General features: G+C 35.9%; 1 protein-coding gene across 1 annotated transcript in view; it reads left to right on the plus strand.

Moving 5' to 3' along the window:
• The window catches only part of AFG2A (AFG2 AAA ATPase homolog A), a 140,165-nt gene that overhangs the window by 28,819 nt on the left and 86,845 nt on the right, over positions 1-24,501 (plus strand). The window contains exons 12-14 of the mRNA XM_070948626.1: positions 6,137-6,190; positions 6,647-6,726; positions 18,639-18,765. Of these exons, the coding sequence (XP_070804727.1) occupies positions 6,137-6,190; positions 6,647-6,726; positions 18,639-18,765 (261 nt within the window). The remainder of the gene's footprint in view (positions 1-6,136; positions 6,191-6,646; positions 6,727-18,638; positions 18,766-24,501) is intronic.

Consider the following 24,501-nt stretch of genomic DNA (forward strand, 5'->3'; position numbering starts at 1 on the left):
AGTCTGCACTGCAAGTCTAGGGAAGAATAGTACATTTAGAAGAAGAAAAGGAAACTAGGCTACTTGCTAATTCTAGCCATTAGTTTTTGTAAATAAAAACAATTTTGGTTATTTATTAATTTATTTCAATACTTTGTATGATGCTTATATATCAAATATGGGGCTCTAGGGCAGGGATCCCCAACCCATAGGCCATGGACCAGTAATGGTCCACAACCCGTTGGGAACCGGTCCATGCAAGCAAGTGAAGCTTCATCTGCGCATGTGTGGGATCCAGGTAGTGCGTGAAGCCACGGCCCCGGTCTGTGGATTTTTTTTTTTTCAGAACTTATCCCTGGTACCCTGCTCTATGGGCCACTGCTCTAGGGGGTAAGGGATGCATATGCACAGACAAAAAAAGAAGTTGAAATTTTCTATTGTGATTCTCTTCCTCCACCAAAGGATTCCAGTTGTATCGTTCCCTTGAAATTTTGCTGAATGGAAAAGAGTTTGGCATTTTATGTGCAGAGAGCAGTAGAGGAAAAAGCAAGAGAAAATAGTTACCGGTACATTAGTATTTTTTTGACATTTTCTACAAGAATGCTTCTCCCAAAGAGGGTTGGTTGTATCATGTATATTTTAAAAAGCCTTTTGCAGTGTGTTGCTTCGTGTGTCAGCTGTGTGGTTCTCAGAAGAGACATGTAAAACAATTAGTATTTCTAAAGGACTGTCAAGTGATCTTGAACTTTGTAGGTTTTAAAACTTGATTTATCTCAAAGCACAAATTTATGCAGATGAGGCAGAGGGGCAGCGGCTTGAAATGTATTTTAATTTTTCAAGCATGTACAATTGTGGTAAAGGCTTTGGTAGAAAATGTTCCTCGTGTCTTTCTTTTCCTCTTAAATATGAGCCATTTCAGTTAGCTTTTCTTTTTCCAATTAGCAGTACTTTCAAAATATATTCTGTTGGCAAATTATTGACTTCACTTTGGCTTTGCTAACTTCCTGTATCCTTCAGATACTTTGTGGTTTATTACACTTGACATGGGCTTAAGTTTGGGTTGTCATCTGGATCATTTACAGCAAAATGCTTTCCAGTTTAAATTTGCCATTTCTTTGTCTTTATTTCTTGGCTGCAGCAGTTAAAATAGATTAATGGTTTTGGGAAGACCTGTGTCTTGACTTTATGAGTAATTATCATTACATTTCTGGAAGAAGATTGGTTAATGTTCTGAAAGAGTCTTTGGACTGTTCCTCATGAATTGTTCTTTATTAAATAAGTAACATGAAATTTATGAGATAAAATGTTTTTTTAAAAAGGATCTCATAATTAACTTTATATAGTCCTAGAGAGCATTTAGGTCAAGAAATATAACTTTGCTGAGTACAGAAATCCAAATTAAAGTACAGATTAATAGCATTAATTGGGATCAGAATTTCTTTTGTTAAGCAATACAGTTATAAAGTGCAAAATCATGTGATCGCATCACTTAGTGACAACAATTCTGTGAAAATATTTACAGACCCCTCGCATCCTGGGCATAAATTGTTTCAACTCCTACCCTCAAAATGATGCTATAGAGCACTGCACACCAAGACAACTACACACAAGAACAGTTTTTTCCTATCACCCATCTCCTCCCACTTAAGACTGTATAACTGTAACCTTAAGGATATAAATCCTTAAGATTTATATTGACTGTTTCCCTATGACTATCATTAAGTGTTGTACCTTATGATTCTTGACAAATGTATCTTCTTTTATGTACACCGAGAGCATATGCACCAAAACAAATTCCTTGTGTGTTCAATCACACTTGGCCAATAAATAATTCTATTCTATTCTGACAATTGCTGTTGCTGTTGTTAAGCAAGAATTGTGTGTTGTTAAGAGAGGATTTTCTTGTGGTATCCTGCCAGCTTCCAACAAGCAAAGTGAATGGGCAATGTAGCAGGTACTTTTGAATTCTGGATAGCTTGCAAGCAGGCCAGCCACAGGTATGTGTTACTATGGCCTGGCAACAATACAGCAACTAAGGTATGGCGCACAAGCAACTACTATAGTATGAGCATTGCCGGGCCAGGGATGGCTTCTGCTAGGTATGGGAAGGCGTGCAAGCTGCCCTGAACTCCGTAGCCCTTCTGATGAGGCAAATCCAGCTACTGACTGCATGATTCTTTCTTCCTGGTGGCGCAGTGGTTAGAGTGCAGTATTGCAGGCCACTTCTGCTGCCTGCCGGCTGCCTGCAATTTGGCAGTTCAAATCTCACCAGGCTCAAGGTTGACTCAGCTTTCCATCCTTCCGAGGTGGGTAAAATGAGGACCCAAATTGTTGGGGCCAATATGCTGACTCTTGTAACCCGCTTACAAAGGACTGTAAAGCACTGTAAAGTGGTATATAAGTCTAAATGCTATTGCTATTGCTATTCCTGGGGCAGTGCATGAACTTCCTGAGGCCTCAAAAGAAAGACCTCGTGTGACTTTAAGAAGGCTATATGCAGCCTTGGGAAGAAAGTATCATGAGGCCAGCAGCTGCTTTGTGAAGGGCCTGGCAGGATGCACCTCATCAGCAGTGGGAGGAAGAAAATGGCAAAGGTCAGTTGGGAATGGCAGGAGATGGCGGATTAGAGGGCACCCAAAAGGGCAGAGATGGGTGTGAGATAGGTTGGTGTGGGGAAGTTGAAATGCACCCTGCAATCATAACTGTGGGTGGGTTGCCAAATGCTTGAATTTTGATCATGTGACCGCAAGTGCTGCAATGGCTAGACATAAGTACCAGCACATTGTAACTTCAAAGTTGCTAAATGAATGGTCCTTACATCCATAATAGATGAGGACATCTACATCCATAATTGTGGATCCTATGTCAATCTTTTAGGTATTTGAATACTGCTATTATATTGGCCCCAAATAAATTTTCTTAAGGTCACATATACCCAGTTCCCTCTATCTTTCCTTACAAAATTTCTTTCCATTTTCTCTGAATCTTTCTTAAAATGTAGAACCACCTGTACTGTATTTCTTTTTTCTTTTTTTAATAAAAAAGTTTTTATTTTCTGATCAAACAAGTATACAATATAAACAATCATTCAAACTATCATCAAGAAAAAGAAAAAAAAATCAATCCTTGGTAAACTCAATCTTAAACAATCATTCAAACTATCATCAAGAAAAAGAAAAAAAAATCAATCCTTAGTAAACTCAATCTTCAACCCCTCCTCACCACCCCCCACCCCCGACTTCCCAGAACAGAAAACAGGGCATAGGTTTCACCAAACATTCGCTAAAATAAACTAGCTAACTGCAAAATTTAATAACTCCCAAGACCCCTTAACTCCCCTTTTACAATTTCATCAACCTCCCTTTTTATAGACTCAAAGTAGCGTATAATCCAATAACTCTAAGAGTTTTAAAGCCATTAACAAATATTAAACATTCAAACCTTAAAAATTCTCTTAATATATCAGTAAAGTATTCAATTCATTTGCAAAAACATTTTCCCCCTCCTACTTTTCTCAAAGTTCAGATATTTTAAAATCTCATAACAAAAAATAAACCTTAGATATTCAGTAGTTAAATTTCTACATTTTTTAAGTTCCTAAATTTTCCCCCTTCATTATTCCTCCCTCCAACTTTTAGAATTTTAAAAGATAATCATCAACATAATTAACCATTAATACATAAACTAAAAAACCAAAAAGGATTAATCTTACATTCAACCATTAATGCATCATATTTAAAAATCAATATTTAACTTTATGCTTTTTCCCCCTCAGTAGTTATAACACCTAAAACATAATCATTTTTAACCATGAGTAGAACAACTGCAAAGCCAAAAGAAAAGGTTAATCTTCCATTCTTGCTTTCTTTTTATATTTTTTCCAGTCTTTCTGCATCCCTCCTACTTCTATTTTGAGGAGGTTTTTCATTTTAATTTGAGGTTGATGTAACTGCAAAGATTGTCCCCTTTTTAAGAAAATTTCCTCTGATTTAGAGCCCCCAAATCGCCTCTTCTTGCTTATATAAATCAGTTCATTCCTTCGTCTGTAGGACCAAAGTTTGTCAAGAGTTTGTGAAAAAAAGTTCAGTTGTTTCTTTTCTATTAAATGTATAAATGCCACTGGCAAATCTCCTTCATCTTCTGAAACTTCAAAAGTCTGGTCATTTACTGCTTTTTTCCAAACCAAGGCGTAATTTTGAAAGATTCTATCAATTTTTTCAAAAAGAGCAGAGAATAAGCTCGAAAATTCTTGAGAAGATTCTTCCACCTTCTCTGCTGCAATCAGAATATCTCCTGAATTGTCATCATGCTCCGTACTTGTTTTTGTCTCCTCAGTCATTTCTGTTGTTATCCCTTTAAGAATTGCTATTTGATTACTTATAGCTGCAGTATGATTATTCATGGCTTCTTTTATAAATTCTGTAAATTCTGCATCAAAATCCTTATAGCTCTGTAAATCAGACAACTGTTCCATTTCTGACACCTCCAAATAGCTTCCAGCACTTTCAGGATCTTCTTTCTTAGAAGCCATTTTATTTTAAAAAGATTTTCTTTCTTCCCACAACCATAAAATCATAAAGTCAGAGCCATCCTTTTGAGCAGCTTTCAGCAATTTCTTTATAAATCACCAAACGAAATAATCTTTTCCCAAACAGCTCTTCAAAATCTATTCCAGCAACTTAAAGCCAGTCTCTGAGCACGAGTCTATTAACGAAGACTTTCCTTTCTAACTTTCACTTTTAAAATTGCAACAAAGAAACGCCATCTTTACTTCCAGCTCAGAAAATCCAATTAGAAACATTGTATCCCCGGAGTTAAGTATTATACTTGCAAAAAGCTTGTCCTCCTGCTTCTGTTCCGCCTGCTGTTTTGAAATCATTTAATCTTCTGTTTGACAGCAGAAATTGGACGCAACGCCTAGCTCTGTAAAAAAAAAACAGAGTCCCCCCGGATCCAGAGCTTCAGTGGGCTGAACGGGGAGCTCTCGCCCTCCTAACCCCTGGAATTAATCCAGGGGTTTTCGGGGAGCTCTACCCTCACCCACCTGCTCTCCTCCCCTTCTTTTCCCGAAGGGGAGATTTTCAAGCCGTTTGACAGCTGATTAGCGCTGTCAGAACGGCTCAACGGGATCGTGGGGGCGGCGGTCTAAAAAGACCGTCAATGGCGCTGCGGAGCCAACCCGGAAGTCCTGTACTGTATTTCTTGAAGTAAGTATGACCAAAGCAGATACTGAAAATAATAACATAATGCTAATAGAACTATCATTTCCCATGATTTGGAAACTGTATTTTTATTGATGTGGCCTAAAATACAGTTTCCCTTTTTAGGAGCCAGGTTTTACTGCTGATTTATTTTCAGTTTGTTGTGAGCATAATTCCAAGCTTCTTTTCACCTGTACTATTAACAGATCAGGTATTTTTCATCCTATACCTGGTTCTTTCATCCTCTGTATTTTTCTTTATTCTAAGTGGAAAAATCAGGATGTTATATATTATGCTGATTTGAGCCTACCTCTATCAAAATCCTTTTAAATTTTGATTATTTTTTAGTCCAACCAATTCATACTTTTCATCTTGTAATCAGGACATTGCTTTCAACATGCATACGGTTTAATACTTGCCATTTGTTCTAGAAACTTCCTAAGTAGTGATATTTGCATGTGTACTATCAAGCCTGCAAAAGTAATGTGGGGTATCATTTTAGCTAACCAGTAGATCATATAAAAAAGACATATGTACAAGTAATTGCTTTCTTTTTCACAACCACAAACCGAAGAGTACTAATTAATATTTATATAATACATCATTATATTACTTACTGTGTTGATTGCAGAGATGGTACAATTCTTTTTCCTGAATTTAGGGTGTAAAAATAGAGTTTGGACAGGGATAGAAGAAAAAGGCCTCAAGTGATGTGTAGTAGATGGCAGGTTGAGTCCAGAAAATTAAGACTATTTAAGACTATTTAATGGAAATTCAGCAAATCCAGACTAATTTGGTTGATTGATCAGGGAACAGCATGCGTCTTCCAACATTTTTATAATAAATAAAAAACTTTCAAGTATTGTCTTCAAGCTGGTGTTTTTTTAACATTGAAAAGAAAGTATGATGTAAGGGAAACATCCTTGAAAGTTGTTTGATTTTTTTCCCCCATGCAGGGACCTGAATTGATGAACAAATATGTTGGGGAATCTGAACGTGCAGTCAGAGAGGTTAAGTATAATAAACTTAACAGTACAACAATTCATATTTACTTATAGAAGGGGTAAACTAACCATAGATTGCATGATGAGAGAGAAAAGTATGCCTACTTTACACACACATCCTCAAACAGATACAGGACAATATTATCTGTCCGAACCATTGCTGATCCTGGTCTGGAAAATACTATACTTGACAGCTGAATCACTAGACATTTTAATCATTCAAAGTGATTCAGGCTGTCAGAGATTGTATAGGTAAAATGTTGATACTTTGCAACCAAGTGCTTTTATCAGTTGCAAGTCTGACAGATTTATCTACTGATATGGGAATGCCACCTGGTTAGACTTTATTGGATGGGTGAATTAACATTGGATGGATCCGTTAAGCCTCTGTAAGAACATAGTATACTTTTCAACAATTTAACTTTTTGTGTCATCTTAGTGCATGTTTTTTTTCTCCCTTAGATATTTAGGAAAGCCAGAGCTGTTTCACCGTCCATATTGTTTTTTGATGAACTAGATGCCTTGGCTGTAGAACGGGGGAGGTAAGAGAAATTATTTATAAAAAGCATATTTTATGGTTATATGAGACTTCCAGTTCCATGTTCTATAGCTTTCTCTGTTTTTTATTTCTGCATGAAAGCAGTATAATTTATGAATAAGAAAATGGCTTTTTAAAATCTGCTCTTGAAAGTAATAAATCGTTTAGAGTAACAGTAACTTGCAAAAGAACTTTATCCTTTCCATTAAACACCTTAGCACTTTTTTTCTTTTAAAAACAGTCACAAGGCAGCTTCTAATTTTATTATAGCAAGGATTTTTGGGGAGAACCATATTAAATGTTTTGTCTCATTCTATTTAGAATGAGAGAAGAATAAGAGAGAATGATACATGGAGTTGGTTGTTTCAGAATAACAGAGTTGGAAGGGACCTTGGAGGTCTTCTAGTTCAGCCCCATGCCTAGGCAGGAAACCCTACATCACTTTAGACAAATGGTTATCCCATCTCTTCTTAAAAACTTCCAGTGTTGGAGCATTCACAACCTCTGGAGGCAAGTTGTTCCACTGATTAATTGTTCTAATTGTCAGGAAATTTCTCCTTCGTTCTAGATTGCTTCTCTCTTTGATTAGTTTCCACCCATTGCTTCTTGTCCTGCCCTCAGGTGCTTTGGAGAATAGCTTGACTCCCTGTTCTTTATAATGTAATGTTTCATTACATTAAGATAGATATATTCATTCTACATCTTTTCTTTTTGTTTGCTATGAGAATTATATGAACTTTAGAGAAAAATGGATCAAGTAAACCTCAGTAAAGGAGAAACCAAGCCAATTTCTGTCTGTACAGTACTTGTACTAAAGATGTGCCTTGCCTTGAATTATGATAATTAGCCATGGTAGGAAAGTCCTACAGTGAGCTTTTGTTTAATTGGATTATTGTGATTTGAATCTGTAGTTATTTATTGTGTGCTTGAATAAAGCAAAAATTGGACACAACGAAAGTTAAATTATCAGATTTGAAATTTATATTAAGTGAAACACAAGATTTAATGCCCTAACCCTAACCAAAAAAATGAAAAAGTATATTCATTGTTATCAGCATTTAAAATGTTCAGTTCTGTTAGGATGTTCTTGACCTATTATCTAACGTAGGCATAAAATGGAGAAAAAAATGAGAACTTTTGCTAGCTGGTGTAAAAAGTGACATGACTTTTGAAGTCATATTCCATTAAAGACATCTGTAAGTTGTGTTGTGGGGGGACCTAGAAAAGAGCAGGGCAGGATATAAACATTTTATTGTTAAATTTGAACCATATGGGTGGTAAAATGCATAACATGCTTTTATAACAATCATCTGAAATTGAATGGTGTAGGAAACCAGATGAGGCACTAATTGGAAATGGACTGTTTTTACAGATTGATTTTCCACAGTAGGAATTTGCAAATGTATTAAAGATAGTAATGAATTGCAGCCTCCGTAGATCCACTTTCCTTTTCTATAACCAGATTTAGATTTTCAAGAAAACACCTGTTAACATTGTCGCACTATTCTCAATCATTTTGCTCTACCAGTCATATTAAACAATCCACAGATTTTTCTCCAATGATTTCTGATTTAAACTCTTGTTTATAATTTACTTGCTTGATAACATTTAAAAGTATTTACAATATAAATTGGTAGACTGGATAAAATTGATATGCAGGACAGGAAAATGTACTCATGAAGCAGTTGCTTGCATTTTATTTGTAACTGAAGCATCAGGTATGTAATGAAACGAATAACGCTAACCTAAATCCAGCAGTTGTATATTTCTTCTTTCTTTCTTCTTGTCCCCTATTCTAAAATAAAAGTGGTCAGTCTTTTGGAGACTCTAATGTAATAGGCTAATGTAATGGCTTTAACATTACTCTGATTTTTTTTTTCTTGATTTGCCCTAAATTTATTTCACTGAATTAAAAACAGATTCATTGGTTTTAATTGATTCCCTCTGGAAATCCAGACTAGGAATACCGAACATAAGAACACAAGCATCAGGCCTCTGGTCCATTTAATCTAACAATCTGTTCTCACAGTAGTTAACTAGGAAGCCCACTAGTCTCCCAGGAGATGGCCTTGAGATGCAGCCACATTGCCATCAAGACTAAAGCCATTGATCCCCATGACTTCTGTGAACTGGTTCAACCTTTTTTTTGTAGCTGGTAGCAAGCATACAAATTACATATTGTTTATTTTTTCTCCTGTTATCTGTTCCAAGATTCAGTTTCACTGAGGGACCTCTAGTTTAGCATTGGAACCAACTCCTTTTCCCATACCCACTCCCACACCCTTTTAATCCAAACTGAATCCCCTAAACTTATTTTTAAGAAAGGAGAAAGATACTAATTATAAAATATATAATTGGATCCCAAATCTTACATGAGAACGTATTTCAGGTGTACCTAAAATAGACTCATAAGTCCTTATACCGTTGCCCTGAGTAGACTAACATGCCAAAAAAAAAAAAAGACTTCCAAGGCTCAGGAACTATTAACATTTTGAAAGGTGTGGAAGTGTCGTAAGTGTGAAAAATGGTCATAACTCATTTTTTTCAGAGCTGTTATAACTTCAAACGACCACTAAATGGACTGTTGTAAGTCAAGGACTACCTATATACTATGACAATTGTTGATTCCTATAGTAATTCTTCATATTGGCTTGCAAGATGAAAAAGAGTGGTATTACCCTCCCCCCTTCTAGTTCACATTAAATACTTCCCTAGCAAAACATGTTTAAGAAGCATGAGGAATTAATAGGAAGAATGATATTTCTAGATGTTATTCCTCTAGGAACTGCTTCTTAAGATTGCCCATTTCTAATTTTGAAATCTTTTGATTTAGGAAAAGTGCCACAAAGCACACCAGGACAGAATTATGCAAGATTTGCACATTTTAATAAAAAAGTTTGGAGAAAATAAAATGAGAGGTTTTGTTCTGAACTGTACAAGTGGTTGTTCCAATTGTGGTTGTTCCTGCTGACTACCACAAAATCAGCCTGGCATAATATTTGTTAAAATATTTAATAAATCCCTAAGACATACGGGTATATCTGGCATATATTGTATGTGACTGGCCAATCCACAGTTCAAATGTACAACTGGTACAATCTGTACTACTGAAGAATGGATGCCTTTCCATTTCTTTGTGGCTTCTTCTAATATTAGGTTTCCTTTCCTTAGCAGTGTTTTCCCAAACTTAATTGCAGAATAAAAGTCTCCCTTGAGATCATGTCCACATAAATGTTCCAGATGCAACTATATGCGAGAAGGAATGTTTGTTTCTAAAAAAAAATCCTTTCCTTTTCAAAGCTTCAGATCTTAACAAATTGTACAGCTGAAGAGAATTATGGGTACTTCTAATTCCTTGTTATCCTGACCATGTAAAACTTAATTCCACTGACCAGTAAAGGCTGCCAAGAGGAAATGACTTCGTAATTAAACTTGAAGGTGATGAATGAGCCTGGCTCTGTGTAAATGCTGTTCAGACAGTCTGTTTGCTGAAGTTGGGATATATATGAGCTTTGGAAATAGGATGCTGTTTATATATGTAGAATTGTGGGGAGTTTCAGCATTAGACATGTTTGTTCTTTTGTGTTTTTTATAAGCAGTTTTGAGCAGAAGCTTGGAGAGAACTCTTCTGTTAAATTCCATTCTGAAAAATCCAGCCCTTGCTGTACGTTATTGGAGACCTGAAATTATATAAGGATTCTCTTTTCCATTTTAGACCAAAAGTAATATGTTTATGCTTTCTTCTGATACGATAATGTAGCACAATTAAGAAATAAAATCATGACTGATTTTGGTTGCCATCCAGTTGTTTTCCTCTTTTAGCATCCATATACAGTAGATAGATAGATTTTGTCCATAATGATCTATCCATAACGGTCTTTCAGGTCTTCCAACAGTGCTTTCCCTGCCACTGTAACTAAATCCTTTCACCTTGCTGGAGATTGTCTCTTCAACAGCTAGGTTTTTGCATAAAATTATGTAACCCAACCTATCTATTTCAGGTATAGCCACAATTAATTAGCATCTGTACTCACATATAATATGTATACATTCAACATAGGGACCTGGTTTCATCCCATTACCTCAGTTTATCCCACCTGATCAGGTGGGAAAGAGGTGTTGTGGACTCTTATCAGTCAAAGAATTCCTGAGTCCAGGAAAAGAGCCTTCTCTGCCATTGCCTCCACCTGTAGAACATGCTCCTCCCAGAGGTGAAGTAGCCCCCCACTTCTCTGGCCATAAAAACATGGTTTTGTACCATTGGTTGGGGCATGCAGATAAACATGCAACTGTGTGGTTGATAAATGCCCCTAAAACCTTCCCCCACCCTTTAATTAATTCTTAACATCTCTTGCCTCTTTTAAATTGTATATAATGTTTTTCACACTTTTAATATTGTACACTGCCCAGAGTCCCTCTGGGAGGGAGAACAGCAGTTCTTAAATATGACAAACAAACAAACAAGTAAATTTAAGTTCAGATATCATTATTACTACTTCTAATATTTTCCTCTATTACTATCATAGTTTTTTAATTTCTTTTTTGCCGGAAATTCTTTAAATAAAAAATAATTTGAGGTCTGCAGGTTGGTCTATTTGATCATGTTAGATTAAGTTGCAGTTGTACCATCATCTGGTGAAGTGTGGTCTTATGACACTGCTACTTAATAGACTGGAAGATATGTTAAAATTGTGTACTCCAGAAAACTTATGAAATCTTTTGATTTCTAAATGCTCCAGGCCAAAACAACTGATCCAATGAATCCTTGATTACGTACGAAACAAAAAAAAAAACGGAATAGGCCGTGGATTTGAATTCTCCTAGGGTCTGTAGCAATTACCGTATTTTTCGGAGTATAAGACACACTTTTTTCCCCCCTAAAAGGGGGTGAAAATTTAGGTGCGTCTTATACACCAAATGTAGCCCCGCCTACCCACTGGCCCCCACCCACTGGCCTCTGCCTCGCAGCAGTTACCTCCTTGCAAGCAAACAGCAAGAAAAAACAGCTCCTTTCAGCTTCAGCACAGCCTAATTAGCACAAGTTGATTGGATCGGCCTCCCGACTCTCAGCTGATTTGCTCTCAGCTGTTTTGCACAGGGCTCTGATGCTTGCTGCAAGGAGGTAAATTGCTGGAGCAGATTTTTTTTCCCCTTGTGCTAATCAAGCTATGCTGAAAACGAAAATGAAAGTAAAGCAGCTGTTTGCTGTTTGCTGCAAGAAGGCAAAATTGCTCAGAGGCAGAGAGAGATTTCTTTTTCTTCTTTTCCTCACCAAAAAAGGTAGGTGTGTCTTATATTCCAGTGCGTCTTATACTCTGAAAAATACGGTATGTCAGGCTGAAGATTGTTATGGCATAAAATTAACTATCTGGACATTGAATGGAAGCTGGCTTAATTGTTCATAGTTTTACTTTAGCCATTCTATAGGGCTCTTCTGAGTAGTTAAGGGCTACTGGAAATAATCCAATGAAAACTTACTATAGAGCCCTTTGAAACCTATCATGATAAGTATATAAACATTTTAAGGATAAAATTCTCTTCATGTATACTAGGACATTTCAATATGAACTGTTATTTACGTTAATATACATCGTTTCATCTAACTGTATGGGATCAATTTTAATTTGAGAACCTGAGAATATGACCTCTAACCAGTTTTGGATGACATGCGGCCATTGAAAGAAGTTAAGCAAGAAGCATCATCAATATCCTGAGCTCATTCAGCTTTATTTCTCCATATCTTGAAGTTATTCATGTCTACGTCAGTGTCTGGATTCGGTGTCAAGGTGGATAAAGCACTTAAAATGAAGCAGAATCCTGAAAAGATAGAGAACTTGTGGGTGTGGTTCTAAATGAGTTTGTATTCCTATTGAGATGCTTCTAAGATTCATAATTGTTATTGCAAGTAACTTACGTTGCTAGAAATGTCTACTTATTTGATATGCCAACTATATTTTTTTCTGGACAGGGACAGCTTATAGTAGATATTAAAAGTCTATACTCCCTTGTTAAAATGCCAGGCTTTTGAGATGTAAAAAAAAATCAGACCAAGATAAATCACTTCAGCATTTTTTTCACCTTTAATATAACATATAAACTATGATCCAGTGGTCATCTGCATCATTGTCCAATTGGCTTGTTTTGTACTGCTTCCCTAAACTTGTGTGTGTAAGGATCATATTAGATTTGCATTCTCAAACTGGTTAACTGAGATCTAATGTTAGGGTAGGGAAGATGTCTCAGAGGTTACTTTCGGGGCTTATATCCCTACCTAAGGAAATTGTTATTTGTAAAACTATATTACAACCAAGGCTTGGTAACATGTTCTTAGCTACTTTCTTCACAAATGTCTACATTTTGTTGCTGTTATGGAAACACAGTTTTCAAAAATAAATACATGTAAAAACCTAGACTGGATAAAGATATATTTCAATAGGACTTGAGAGGAAAAGGACATAAAGTAGTATGACAATTAATTAAACAAACATGGTAGATGGACTGAAAAGCCTGACCTGATGATTGTGTCTTGCTCTCGTTTTATGAAACCTTGATGCAAACGTCAGGAGCAATATTTTTTTTCTCTTGGTGCATTCAGGGTGACTATTGTGGCAGGATTGATGAGCAGAGGACTTCGGTATCTTAAGAATGTTTTTACCTCAGAAGTGTCACCAAAAAAGCAGAAATACTGAAGAGTTCTCTGCTTAAGTTACTACTTATCCAGTAGCAAATTAAAGGCTTTTAATAATTATTTTAAAGTTCACATATAATGCAGATAATTTAGTTTTTAAAGGGTTCAACCTGTATAAGAAATCAAATACAGCCAATGTCTATTTTGTTTACATTTCCAAAGAAATTAACAGATTTTTTTTTAAATTTGCTGAGTAGGAGTTTTAAATATATTGGAAAATAGTGACTTTATTAAAATCTAAATTCATTAGGATTTAAAAAAGAAAAAACTCAGATCTTATTCTCAATTTGATTTTTCTTTATTTATTTTTACAAATAAATATAAACTTGAAAAGCCAGATACAGTATATAAAATAGATAACAAATTATTTGATACATATCACTGATAGAAGAATTTCATGTAATTTCATTGACATGGAGCAACAGTCTTCTCCTTTTTAAAGGATTTATTATTATTACTGTTTCCTAAGGTTGTTTTTACTGTTTTCCTTGGAGAGTTCTATAAGCGTGTATCAGTGGTGAAATGTAAAATTTGTTACTACTGGTTCTGTGGGCATGGCTTAGTGGGGGGTAATGTGACTGGATAGGCGTGGCCAACTTTTTTTTTTTTTTTTAACTTTTAAAACCATTTTTTCTCTTCGGCCAAAGAGGTTGTAAAAAAAAAATGCTTTTAAAAGCCTCTGACAATCCCAGCTGAGTTGCCTGATCGTCAGAGGCTTTTTTTTCTTTTAAAAACATTTTTTCTACAACCTCTTCGGCCAAAGAGGTTGTTAAAAAAAATGCTTTTAAAAGTCTTTGACAATCCCAGCTGAGCCGCGCGATCATAGGAGGCTTTTTTTTTTTTTACTTTTAGAAGCATTTTTTCGGCCGAAGAGGTTATAGATAAAATACTTTTAAAAATAAAAAAAAAGCCTCTGATGATCATGCGGCTCAGCTGGGATTGTCAAAGACTTTTAAAAGCATTTTTTTTAACAACCTCTTTGGCCGAAGAGGTTGTAGAAAAAATGTTTTTAAAAGAAAAAAAGCCTCTGACGATCAGACAACTCAGCTGGGATCGTTAGAGGCTCAGCTGGGCATGGGGGGGGGGGGCAGGGATTTTTGCTACCGGTTCTCCGAACTACCCACTGCCATTGCTACTGGATCGGGCAATCCGGTCCGAACTGGGAGCATTTCATTCCTGGCGTGTATGGATATTGCATACATGCTGGTTTGTTAGGTAATCAGTTTGTTGATAGGAAATTATTTTGCATCAGTGTGTGCCCGATTGCGATTTGGCTTGGATGATGATATCAAAATTTCATAGGCTGGGTACAGGAGAAATAACATGGCTTGGTTGCATACTGTAAATTAGACTGGAAAGTTCAGCATAATTTGGGTCTTTGCTTATGCTTATGTCAAAAATCCAGGCATGTTTAATAAGCATTGACTGACTTAACTTGAAAATCTTGCTAGAAAATCATGGGAAAATGGAAAAAATGTGCTTCTATCTTATCCTGCAGATTAACAGTTTATGCAGAGCTCAAACATCTGAACACACATGCTGCTGACGCAGTTCTGAAGCAGCTGGTGGAGAAATCTCCGGTTATAAATGTCTGTCTGTCTGCATTTTTATAGGATATCCTGTTAAGCCATAAAGGCTTGTTTACTTGTAAGAGTCATGCTAAATATGGTGTGTAATCTGACAGCATGCCTAAAGGGAATCACGACAGCTTGGAGAACATAAAGAAATTTATTTTGATTTCAGTAAAAGTAGTAGCCTTACAAAGCCAAGGATTATAAAATAGCTCCTTGAGGCAAAGTTAATGAAACATTAGATAGAATATAATTAAAATCATGCATGTAACATAGCATTTTAGGAACTTGACCCATTAACAAGAAAAAATAAAATATTTTTATTTTACTTAGTTTAAATTTTCATGGATTTTTCTATAATCTTTGTTAATTTGACTCCAGTTGAGAATTTTGACATGTGTAAGTATCTGAATTCTAAATTCTATGACTGTGTTTTTTGCTCTTTTTCCCCACATCCACCTGTTCAAAATTTTCAGCTCTATTTAACAGTTGTTCAAAAGAGCTTTTGGAGGGAATCCTGCCCTGAATTCTTCTAGACCTTTTTTTTTTTTTGATTTTGCATCAGGTTATCCATGTAAACAGTGCCAACTGGGAAAATAAGGGAACCATTCAGCTTTGGAGTTGATTACTGAATTCCCCACTTCATAAGTGTGTTAAACATGTATGGCATTTGAAAACCAGAGACATATACCCCACTGAGCTTACTTCGGAATAAAGAGTTTAAGAATCCTTTTTGATAGAATTACATTGTAAGAGTAATGCTGCATAAACTTAAACTGCAAAGCTGTACACTTTATTAATATTAGTATAAAAGATAATCTACCACAGGCCCAATCTAGATCAATCTGCAATGGTAATAGGAACTAAACTATTGCCTACTTTTATTTCCTCCTAAAATTGCAACAGCTGTTTTATTATTCTACTTATACAAGTTATTTTATAAATCTTTCAATGACTTAAGGACACTAGGTTATGGTTGGGTGAAAAGAGTTAATTTTACTGTGCCTTGATAGTATTTGCCATATCTGTGACAGTTTTCTCTAAGAAGAGCTAGGTTGGTGTAATGGTTAAGGGATCAGACTAGAAACTGTGAGGCTGTGAGTTCTAATCCCACTTTAAGCACAAAGCCAGCTGGGTGACCTTGGGCTAGTCACTTTCAGCCCAAAGAAGCAGGCAGTGGCAAACCGTTTTTGAAAAAAACTTTTCTAAGAAAACTTCAGGGACTTGTCCAGCCAGTTTGCAAGGATCAGACACAAGTGAATGGAAAGGTAAAAAAAGATCCAATGGGGGTGGGGGGGCTGATATAGATGATAGCCCCATTGCTCTGGGAAATATAATCAAAGCTATAGTATCGATCATGCATCAAAATATGATAACATGCTTTCCATATGTATTTATATGTGTGTATATACATCCACATCCACACACACACATATGCACTCATATATATGTCTATATGTCAGTATTGTCCAAGTCTAGTGAGAAGCAGTATTTTTGAGAAATGTTTGAACAGAATAGAAAACTGACTTGCTGTTCTAGAATAGCAAATGTATGTATTCTTACATGTAAATAGGAGATCACCAGGATTGTAGCTAAACAAGGAAGAAAAAAGAAAAGCAAATCACAATAATTAAGAACATTCCCCAAACATTTCAGTATTGTTGGCAAGAACCTATATGAGGTCTATGAGGTCATTAGGAGTTGAGCTTGACTTGGCAATTTTACTTTATGTGATATAACCATGGGTTCTAGAATTAGTTGTGCCTAAACAGTCAGGAAAGTTTGGGATAGGTGTAACACCACAATAATTGGGCACTTAATCTAAGGAAAGCAGAAACCAGAACCCAAGTGTATGTAGTCTTCTCCATTAAATGTATCGATTTTTTCTTTCTCAAAATATTTCTTGTGAAATCTTGCACCTGAAGGAAAGGTTGAACTTTATTTTTTGGAAAAAGTTTATTAATATTCCTATTTCTATTATTAAAAGAAATTGATAAAACAAATATAATACAACTTTGTAATTTTTAACGAAGTATCAGTGGCTTGCAGATTTATTTTACCTAGTCAACTGAAAAATACTGAAAGCATTTTATTATAGCAATACCGGAAGGTGAAAGAAGACTACAGGCATTCCTGCATAGCTAAACCACTTAGCTTTTTTATCTGTGGAATGTGAACTTGCAAATGAAACTTTAGAGGTGTACTATAATTCACTATTTTGCAATAAGGAGGTCTGAGAAATAAAGCTTTAAACAAGCCATTCTATTGTTTGCAGATACTTTAGTCAGAAATATGAGGGGTCTGGGTAAGCACACACAGACGTATATGGGATGTTTGTGAAATATCTGCAGCCATACTGACTGGGGATTTTAGAGGACTGAAATGACTCCACCCCAGTTTCAGCCCTTGCATATTTTGGAATACATACAATTAGTCCTCAATTTTGGTAATAACAATTCCATTTTTAAAACGAATGATAGCTTTCTACTTCAGAAGTTGAAGGAACCAGAGGGTTGTCTTCATGGTATGTCAGGATTTGAAAATAAAATCAAAGTAGTGATTCAGGGAAGCATTTTTGGCAGTTAAGGAAGCATAGTTTTCAGATGCCTAGTATGTTGTCATTTAGTTTTGAAAAAATGCTGAACTTAAAAGGTGAACAAAACATTTCTATGTTGTGATGTAGCATCCCAAGTTTGAAAAACAGCCCTAAAGCAATTTTTGCTGCAAAAACTTTCTCTTATTTTGTCTTTTGGAATAGAATGGAATGGAATGGAATGGAATGGAATGGAGCAGAGCAGAGCAGAGCAGAGCAGAGCAGAGCAGAGCAGAGCAGAGCAGAGCAGAGCAGAGCAGAGCAGAGCTGGAAGGGACCTTGGAGGTCTTCTAGTCCAGCCCCCTGCTCAAGCAGGAGAACCTATACTATTTCATATGAGTGACTGTCTAGTCTCTTCTTAAAAACCTCTAGTGATGATACGCCCATGATTTCTGAAGACAAGCTGTTCCACTGGTTAATTGTCTTCACTGTTAGGAAATTTCTCCTTAATTCCAGGTTACTTCTCTCGGTGATTAGTTTCCAACCATTGTTTCTTGTCTTGCCCTCTGGTGCTTTGTAGAATAATTTTACGCCCTCTTCTTTGTGGCAGCCCCTCAAATACTGGAATACTGCTATCATGTCGCCCCTAATTCTTCTTTTCTTTAGAGTAGCCAAACCCAAATCCGTTCTTCATATGTTTTAGTCTCCAGGTCTTTGATCATCTTAGTTGCTCTTCTCTGAACTTTTTCCAAAGTCTCAACATCTTTTTTGTAGTATGGTGACCAAAATTGGTTGCAGTATTCCTGGTGTGGTCTTAATCCAGGTGTGGATTAGAAAAAGAGAATTTTTGAAGAAAAAATTCTTTTTATCCTTGAGTCATAAAGTTTTGAGAAAAAAAATTATTAAGATATCCCAGTATCATCAAAGTATGTGTGTGTGTGTGTATATATGTGTGTGCGTGTGTGTGTATACACATACACACACATACACACAGATTAAAGTAATGTAAATGGGACCTTTGCTCCACAGAACTTTCAGTCTGTGAAATTAGGCATTTACAGAAATTTACAGATTTCTAGTATTAAATGCTTTAATATAAACTGCTGTGGGTTTCTTTTTATTAGTTCTTCAAGTTCTGTGAATGTTACGAACCGTGTCTTGGCACAGTTGTTGACTGAAATGGATGGGATCGAACAGTTAAAGGGTGTGACAGTTTTGGCAGCTACAAACCGGCCAGATATGATAGACAAGGTAAGTGGTGGTTGTGGCTCTTGTTACTACTTTTGTGCCAAATAATGACTTATGTTCATTTGACTTTGTTAAGATTACAGGCAGTGGAGAATTTAAATTTTGAAGCTTCTCTAGGAGTCTCTGGAGGCTGGGGAACAGCAAAAAATGTCACTTTCTGTCCAACTGGAAGTTGAGAAACAGGCTGTTTCAGGCCTCCGGAGGGCCTCCGAAGGGGTGGGGAAGGCTGTTTTTGCCCTCCCTAGATGCATAGAGAGGATCTGGAGCCAGGTGAGAAAGAAAAACGGGCCTTTCACAGCCCCCCAGGCCCTCTGGAGGCAGGAAACAGCCTGTTTCCTTACTTCTGATGGGCCCAGAAGGCCCAAAAATCAGCTGGCCGGCGCACACATCTGTGCCAGAGCTGAGCTGGCGTGCCCACTGATATGGCTATATGTGCGCCATAGGCTCACCATCATGGGTATAGGGTTTCCAGCCTGAGGAAGGTTTTGGACTAGAAGACCTCCAAGATCCCTTCCAACTCTGTTATTCTAATTCTAATTCATCAAATTCTTACACTTCCATTCTAAAGATATAGCTTTTATAGATAACTTCAAATTATTTTCTTGAATTCTGGTTCAAGTGTGCATCAGCTAGGGGAAAAAACAAATTCCATGATAGGAAAGGGATTAAATGCAAACCTGCTAACATTTATGGTATATCTCCACGTGGAAAGTAGCATACAATACAGGTTGCTATTTTTGAAAAGATGTAATAAAGTGTTTTATTTTGGGGTTCAGGAATATAGATTCAGGATCTCTAGAGTGATCTAGAGGTAACAAGGTTAAGGCTTACCTAAAAAAAAAAAAGCAGAAGCAGACAGAAAAAGTAAATTCTGCTAAAGGGCAGTTTACAAATTGCTCGGGTAAGTTGCTCACACTTTCCCCTACTGGGTAGCAGCTACTTCTCTTCCCTATTGTTTTCGCTCTGTGCCCCTGGGCCAGTCACATACTCTCCCACCTGGCAGCAGCTACTCTGGCCCTGCCACTTTCGTACTGTATACCATGCCTTATATGCCTACAAACCTGTTTGGAAACTACCTTGAATTTGCTTAATGACTCGCAGTCCTTGCTTAATGACAGCAATGGGGATAATCAGAATTGACATCATTGATGTGGTCACATGACATTGCACTTTAGGACATCACTTAGCAATGGAAATTCTAGGCCCATTACCATGTTCAATCAAGGACAAGCTGTACATGCTTATACAAAAGACGTTTCTGCTGAAGTGGCAAAATGAAAGTCTATTTTTGCCTTTTTAGTTGGAGTGAGATTAAATTTAGGCTTTCCTAAATTTTAGCAAGTTTATTAGCTTTACATAATAAAAAATATTGTCAATCATCAAATAGCAATCTACAAAGCAGATTGTAGAGAAATTGAATGAATTGTTTGCATAAATCATTGCAGGAGATATGCAGAAGATAATCACAGTAAATTTATCAGGCTGGTGAAAATCAAAGATGATCGTAAGGCTTTAGAACACAGGTGTCAAACTCACTGCATCATGTTGCTGTTGTGTGATATATTGCAATGTTTTTTCCCTTCGTGGAGCTGGGGTGGGTGTGGCCTGTGCATGACGCATCCAGCCAACTAGCTGTCAGTTTGACACTCCTGCTTTAGAAGGACTTCTTTAAACAGAGCGAATAATCAGTGACCATCAAAAAAATAAAATGTTGCATACCAGGGCTAAAGCTTTCACTTCACATATAATACTATAGAGCATGAGCTGTCTATAGCTACTTAAGAAAAGAACTTGTGGTGATAGTGGATAATTCAGTGAAGATATTGATTCAGTGTGCAGCAGCTAGGGAAAAAAAAATCCATAATAAGAAAACAACCTGCTAAAATTTATGGTATATCCCCATGTGGAAACTAGCATACAATACTAGTTGCTATATTTTGAAAAGATGTAATAAATAGAGTGTTTTATTTTTGGGTTCAGGAATATAGATTCATGATAGACAATGTGGTATTCTGCACATTATATATGTAATGGAATTTGCTTAGACAAGCTGGTAGCTAGCCATTTTTACAGATAATAAGACTAAAAAATAGTAATAGATATTAAGCTATCTGTAGTTTGTTAATACTGTCAGTATCTAGGGGTGTTTGCTGGGGTATCCAGATAGAAAATGCTCCTACTTCTGGGCTACCCATGGTATGAATATAGATTGATTTGTTTCTGGCTAGGTCCAACTTAACTTTTAAATCTGGTACCTTGAATGGGGACTGGAAACATATTTTTTCACCACGGTGATTGAAGTAAGCAATTCATTCTAATTAAAAATACATCACAGTTAAGAAAATAGTTAAAACTTGCCTTACTTAAAATAAGGGATGTATTAGGACAATGTTTCAACATTATTAAATAGTTACTTAAAAATGATAACGATGGTGATGATATCCATTAAGTTGTGTCCAACTCTTAGATTTATTAAATTATTAGCTTTTAATTTTGGTTGAAAGACTTCACATTAAATAGTTATGTGGCCTTACTGAATTGTCGCAGATTTGCCTCTGCATGTTTTTATTTATTGATTTTATAGCTGACATTTATAAATATATCTGAATTTCCAAAGGAATCTGCAGAGTATTTTTTAAATGCCAAATACAGTAAATAAATATTTCCAGGTGTTCTTTGTTTCCAGCCCTTCATTTATCAGGAAATATTGAGAATAGCAAATCAGCCTTGAGGCTGCTGAGTTTGCTCCCTTTTACAATCCAGTTTGTGACAGTTTGAGGAGCATTGTGAGTTTTTCACTAAAGATTTATTACTTACTTGATAAAACGAGGCATAGATGAACTTGTGTTGCATTTTTCACAGCTGTACTGAGACTGAGACAAATAGCCATGCTGTTATCCATAACCATATATAAATAAAATACAGAATATAACTTTGTAGCTGAGAAATTTTCAAATTGTTATAATCAAATTGTTAGGACTGTGCAAAGAATAGTTAAATTGATGATAATTATATTTTGCTGATTATTTTTTTTGCTAAACTTGCTTTTATTTGTCAAGTGTTTTTTTTTTCATTTTTAAAAAATTAATCCATTCATTTTAAACAACTTGAATTTGGAACTTACGAGTATGGGATATTTTTTTTTTGTTGCTGTTGGTGTAATACAAAATCCCTTTTATTTCCTTAAAAATAAGAATGTGGAATAACATTATCTGTTGAAAATTGAATTTCTTACCTAAAATATATCATACCTAAAAGCAGTGGTGAAATGCACTTACCTTCGCTACTGGTTCAGGAGTGTGAGCATGCGCAGAGGGTCAAAAACGGGACATAATGACATCCCAGCGGGTGGCGGAGCCTCCTCCGGCTGGCCCTATTGGTTCGCGCGAGCCGAATAGATCCGGCCAAATTTCACTGCTGCCTAAAAGAGTTTAAATTAATTTGCTTTAATAGATTCACATGCTTTCTGATGATATTTTTAAAAAGTCACCTAGGAGAAACGCAGTACAGGTAATCCTCTACTTATAATCATTCATTTAGAAACAATTTGAAGTTATGATGGCATTGAAAAAAGGGTCTTAAAACTGGTCCCCGCAGCATCCCCACAGTCACATGATCACAGTTTGGTAAATGATAACGAACATGTATTTACAATGGTTGTGGCATCCTGGAGTCATGTGACTGCCATTTCTGAATCCCACCTGGCTTCCAATAGGCAAAATCAATGGGGAAGCTGGATTCGCTTAATGACTTCATTATTGACTTAACAACTGCAGTGATTCACTTAACAACCATGGCAAAAAAGGTTGTAAAATCAGGCATGACTCACTTGAAACCCCCTTCCTAAGTTACAGAAATATGGTCATATGTCGAGGACTGCCTGTATTCATTTTTAATTTAATTTTAGAAACACTAAATATTTTGCTTTAATTATTATCTAATTATGTGAAACAAGCACATGTGATATTTTTGTGTTATGTATAAAGCTCATAGTTGCTTTATAAACTCAATTTTTACGCAACTCCAAATAGAAAGACATGCAAATAGAAAGACATCCAAATAGGAGACATTACCGTTAAATGAGTGTTTAAAATATCATGCTGTTTCTATTATATATATCTACAAAGCCCTGAATTAAATTTGCAATTGACAGCATTGAACAAAATCTTCCTTTACGTTCAAAGAAGTAGAATTCCCACCCAGGACAGACATTGTTTTGTCACAATATCAGTTTCTGAACAAACAAACAAGTGGACACACACTGGTCTTTATCTGGATTAAAGTTCACTCCTGTTCATTCATTAATGGATATTTCATAGTCTCTTCTTGCAGGTTCCGAAATATGCAGGTTATGGATAATACCTTATACTTTGCTAGATTTAAGAGAGAGCCTGATGATTTCAGGAAAAAATGAACATATCTGGAAAGATAATGTGTATCACCCTTTTTATCACTAATGCATGTTTTCTGAAAGTCTGCAGAGCAAAAATACCATTTTAGCCAACTTGCTGAAGCAGGGCTAATTCCATTACTTCACAAGCAAGTAGGTAGGCTGTGTAAGCAAAAACGGGAACAACAATATGTGTTTATCAGTCAGCATATGAGAAGCATACCACTTGCAACATTTTTACTACCCTTAAATTTTTTTTAAAAAAAAGTCCTTCGATTTCTGTCAAATCATGAGGTGCAAAGGGACCTGTTTCCAGACTTGTTAAATAACTTAAATGCACTTTTATTTCAACCAAATGTAATGTTTACTCCAAACAAGCAATTGCCTTTCTTTTCTTTCTGTTCTCAAATTGTACGAGGGTGAGAAAAAAGAAGGCCTCAATTCCTCAAATTACCTTATAGGATAGTGTGACACTATGAAAGCCAATATTGATGCTGTAGCAATTTTTCTTACTAAGAGGGCCCCATAACAACAGTTAAGGAAGTAAGTAAAAGGGATTGATATATTTGTACAGTAAGGTTTTGCCAGTATCAGTGGACCTAGTTAGATTAAGCCAGTTTATTTTTAACAGAAAATAACTGCAAGTAAAGGCATGTTTGGTTTAATGGCTTAAACTACGGTAGAATCCAAAATGTTTGTTCTGTGTTTTTCCATGTACCCCATATTTTTATTTTAAAAAAAATCTGGGAAAGACATGTTGGGTCTGGTTTCCCATGTGCAGTATACATTTTATTAAGGTAAAACTGAGAGTAATAGTAGACTTGCTGTGAAGAAAAATCATAAATACATAAATATCCTTTTTATTTAATGGCTCTGCTATTTCTTACACAATAAATACAATAGCAAGAGGCAAAATCAATTCATGTTTGCATGTATTTTGTTTTGTTGTTTGTTATTAATAAATATCATTTTATAAAGAATTAACCAGTTTAATGATTTGATCATTGGAGAGGTTCTTTTAATATCAGCAGATGGCAGTCAAGCCAAGCTTCGGTATAATTGGTATTAGTTTACAGTGTACTATGCATATCATATAGACAGGAATTCTAAGACAGAGACAAACAAATAAGGTAAATGGCAAGGCTTGTTAAATTTCTATGTATTTATTTAGAAACAGATAGATGCATATATTTTAAAATTACTTTGATACACAGTAGTTATAGGATATGTTGGCTGTTGAAGCTGTATATCACAGTTTTTTTGCTTGATTTTGGTCTGTTGAAGTTTGAAGTTCAGTTTTTATATTTTAAAAGTCCATTCTTCATGACAAAGAAAATACACCAATTTGT

This window comes from Pituophis catenifer, unplaced genomic scaffold (genome assembly GCF_029215685.1).
Source record: "Pituophis catenifer annectens isolate HBS135680 unplaced genomic scaffold, rPitCat1.0.hap2 SCAF_8, whole genome shotgun sequence".
NCBI classification, from domain to species: Eukaryota; Metazoa; Chordata; class Lepidosauria; order Squamata; family Colubridae; genus Pituophis; species Pituophis catenifer.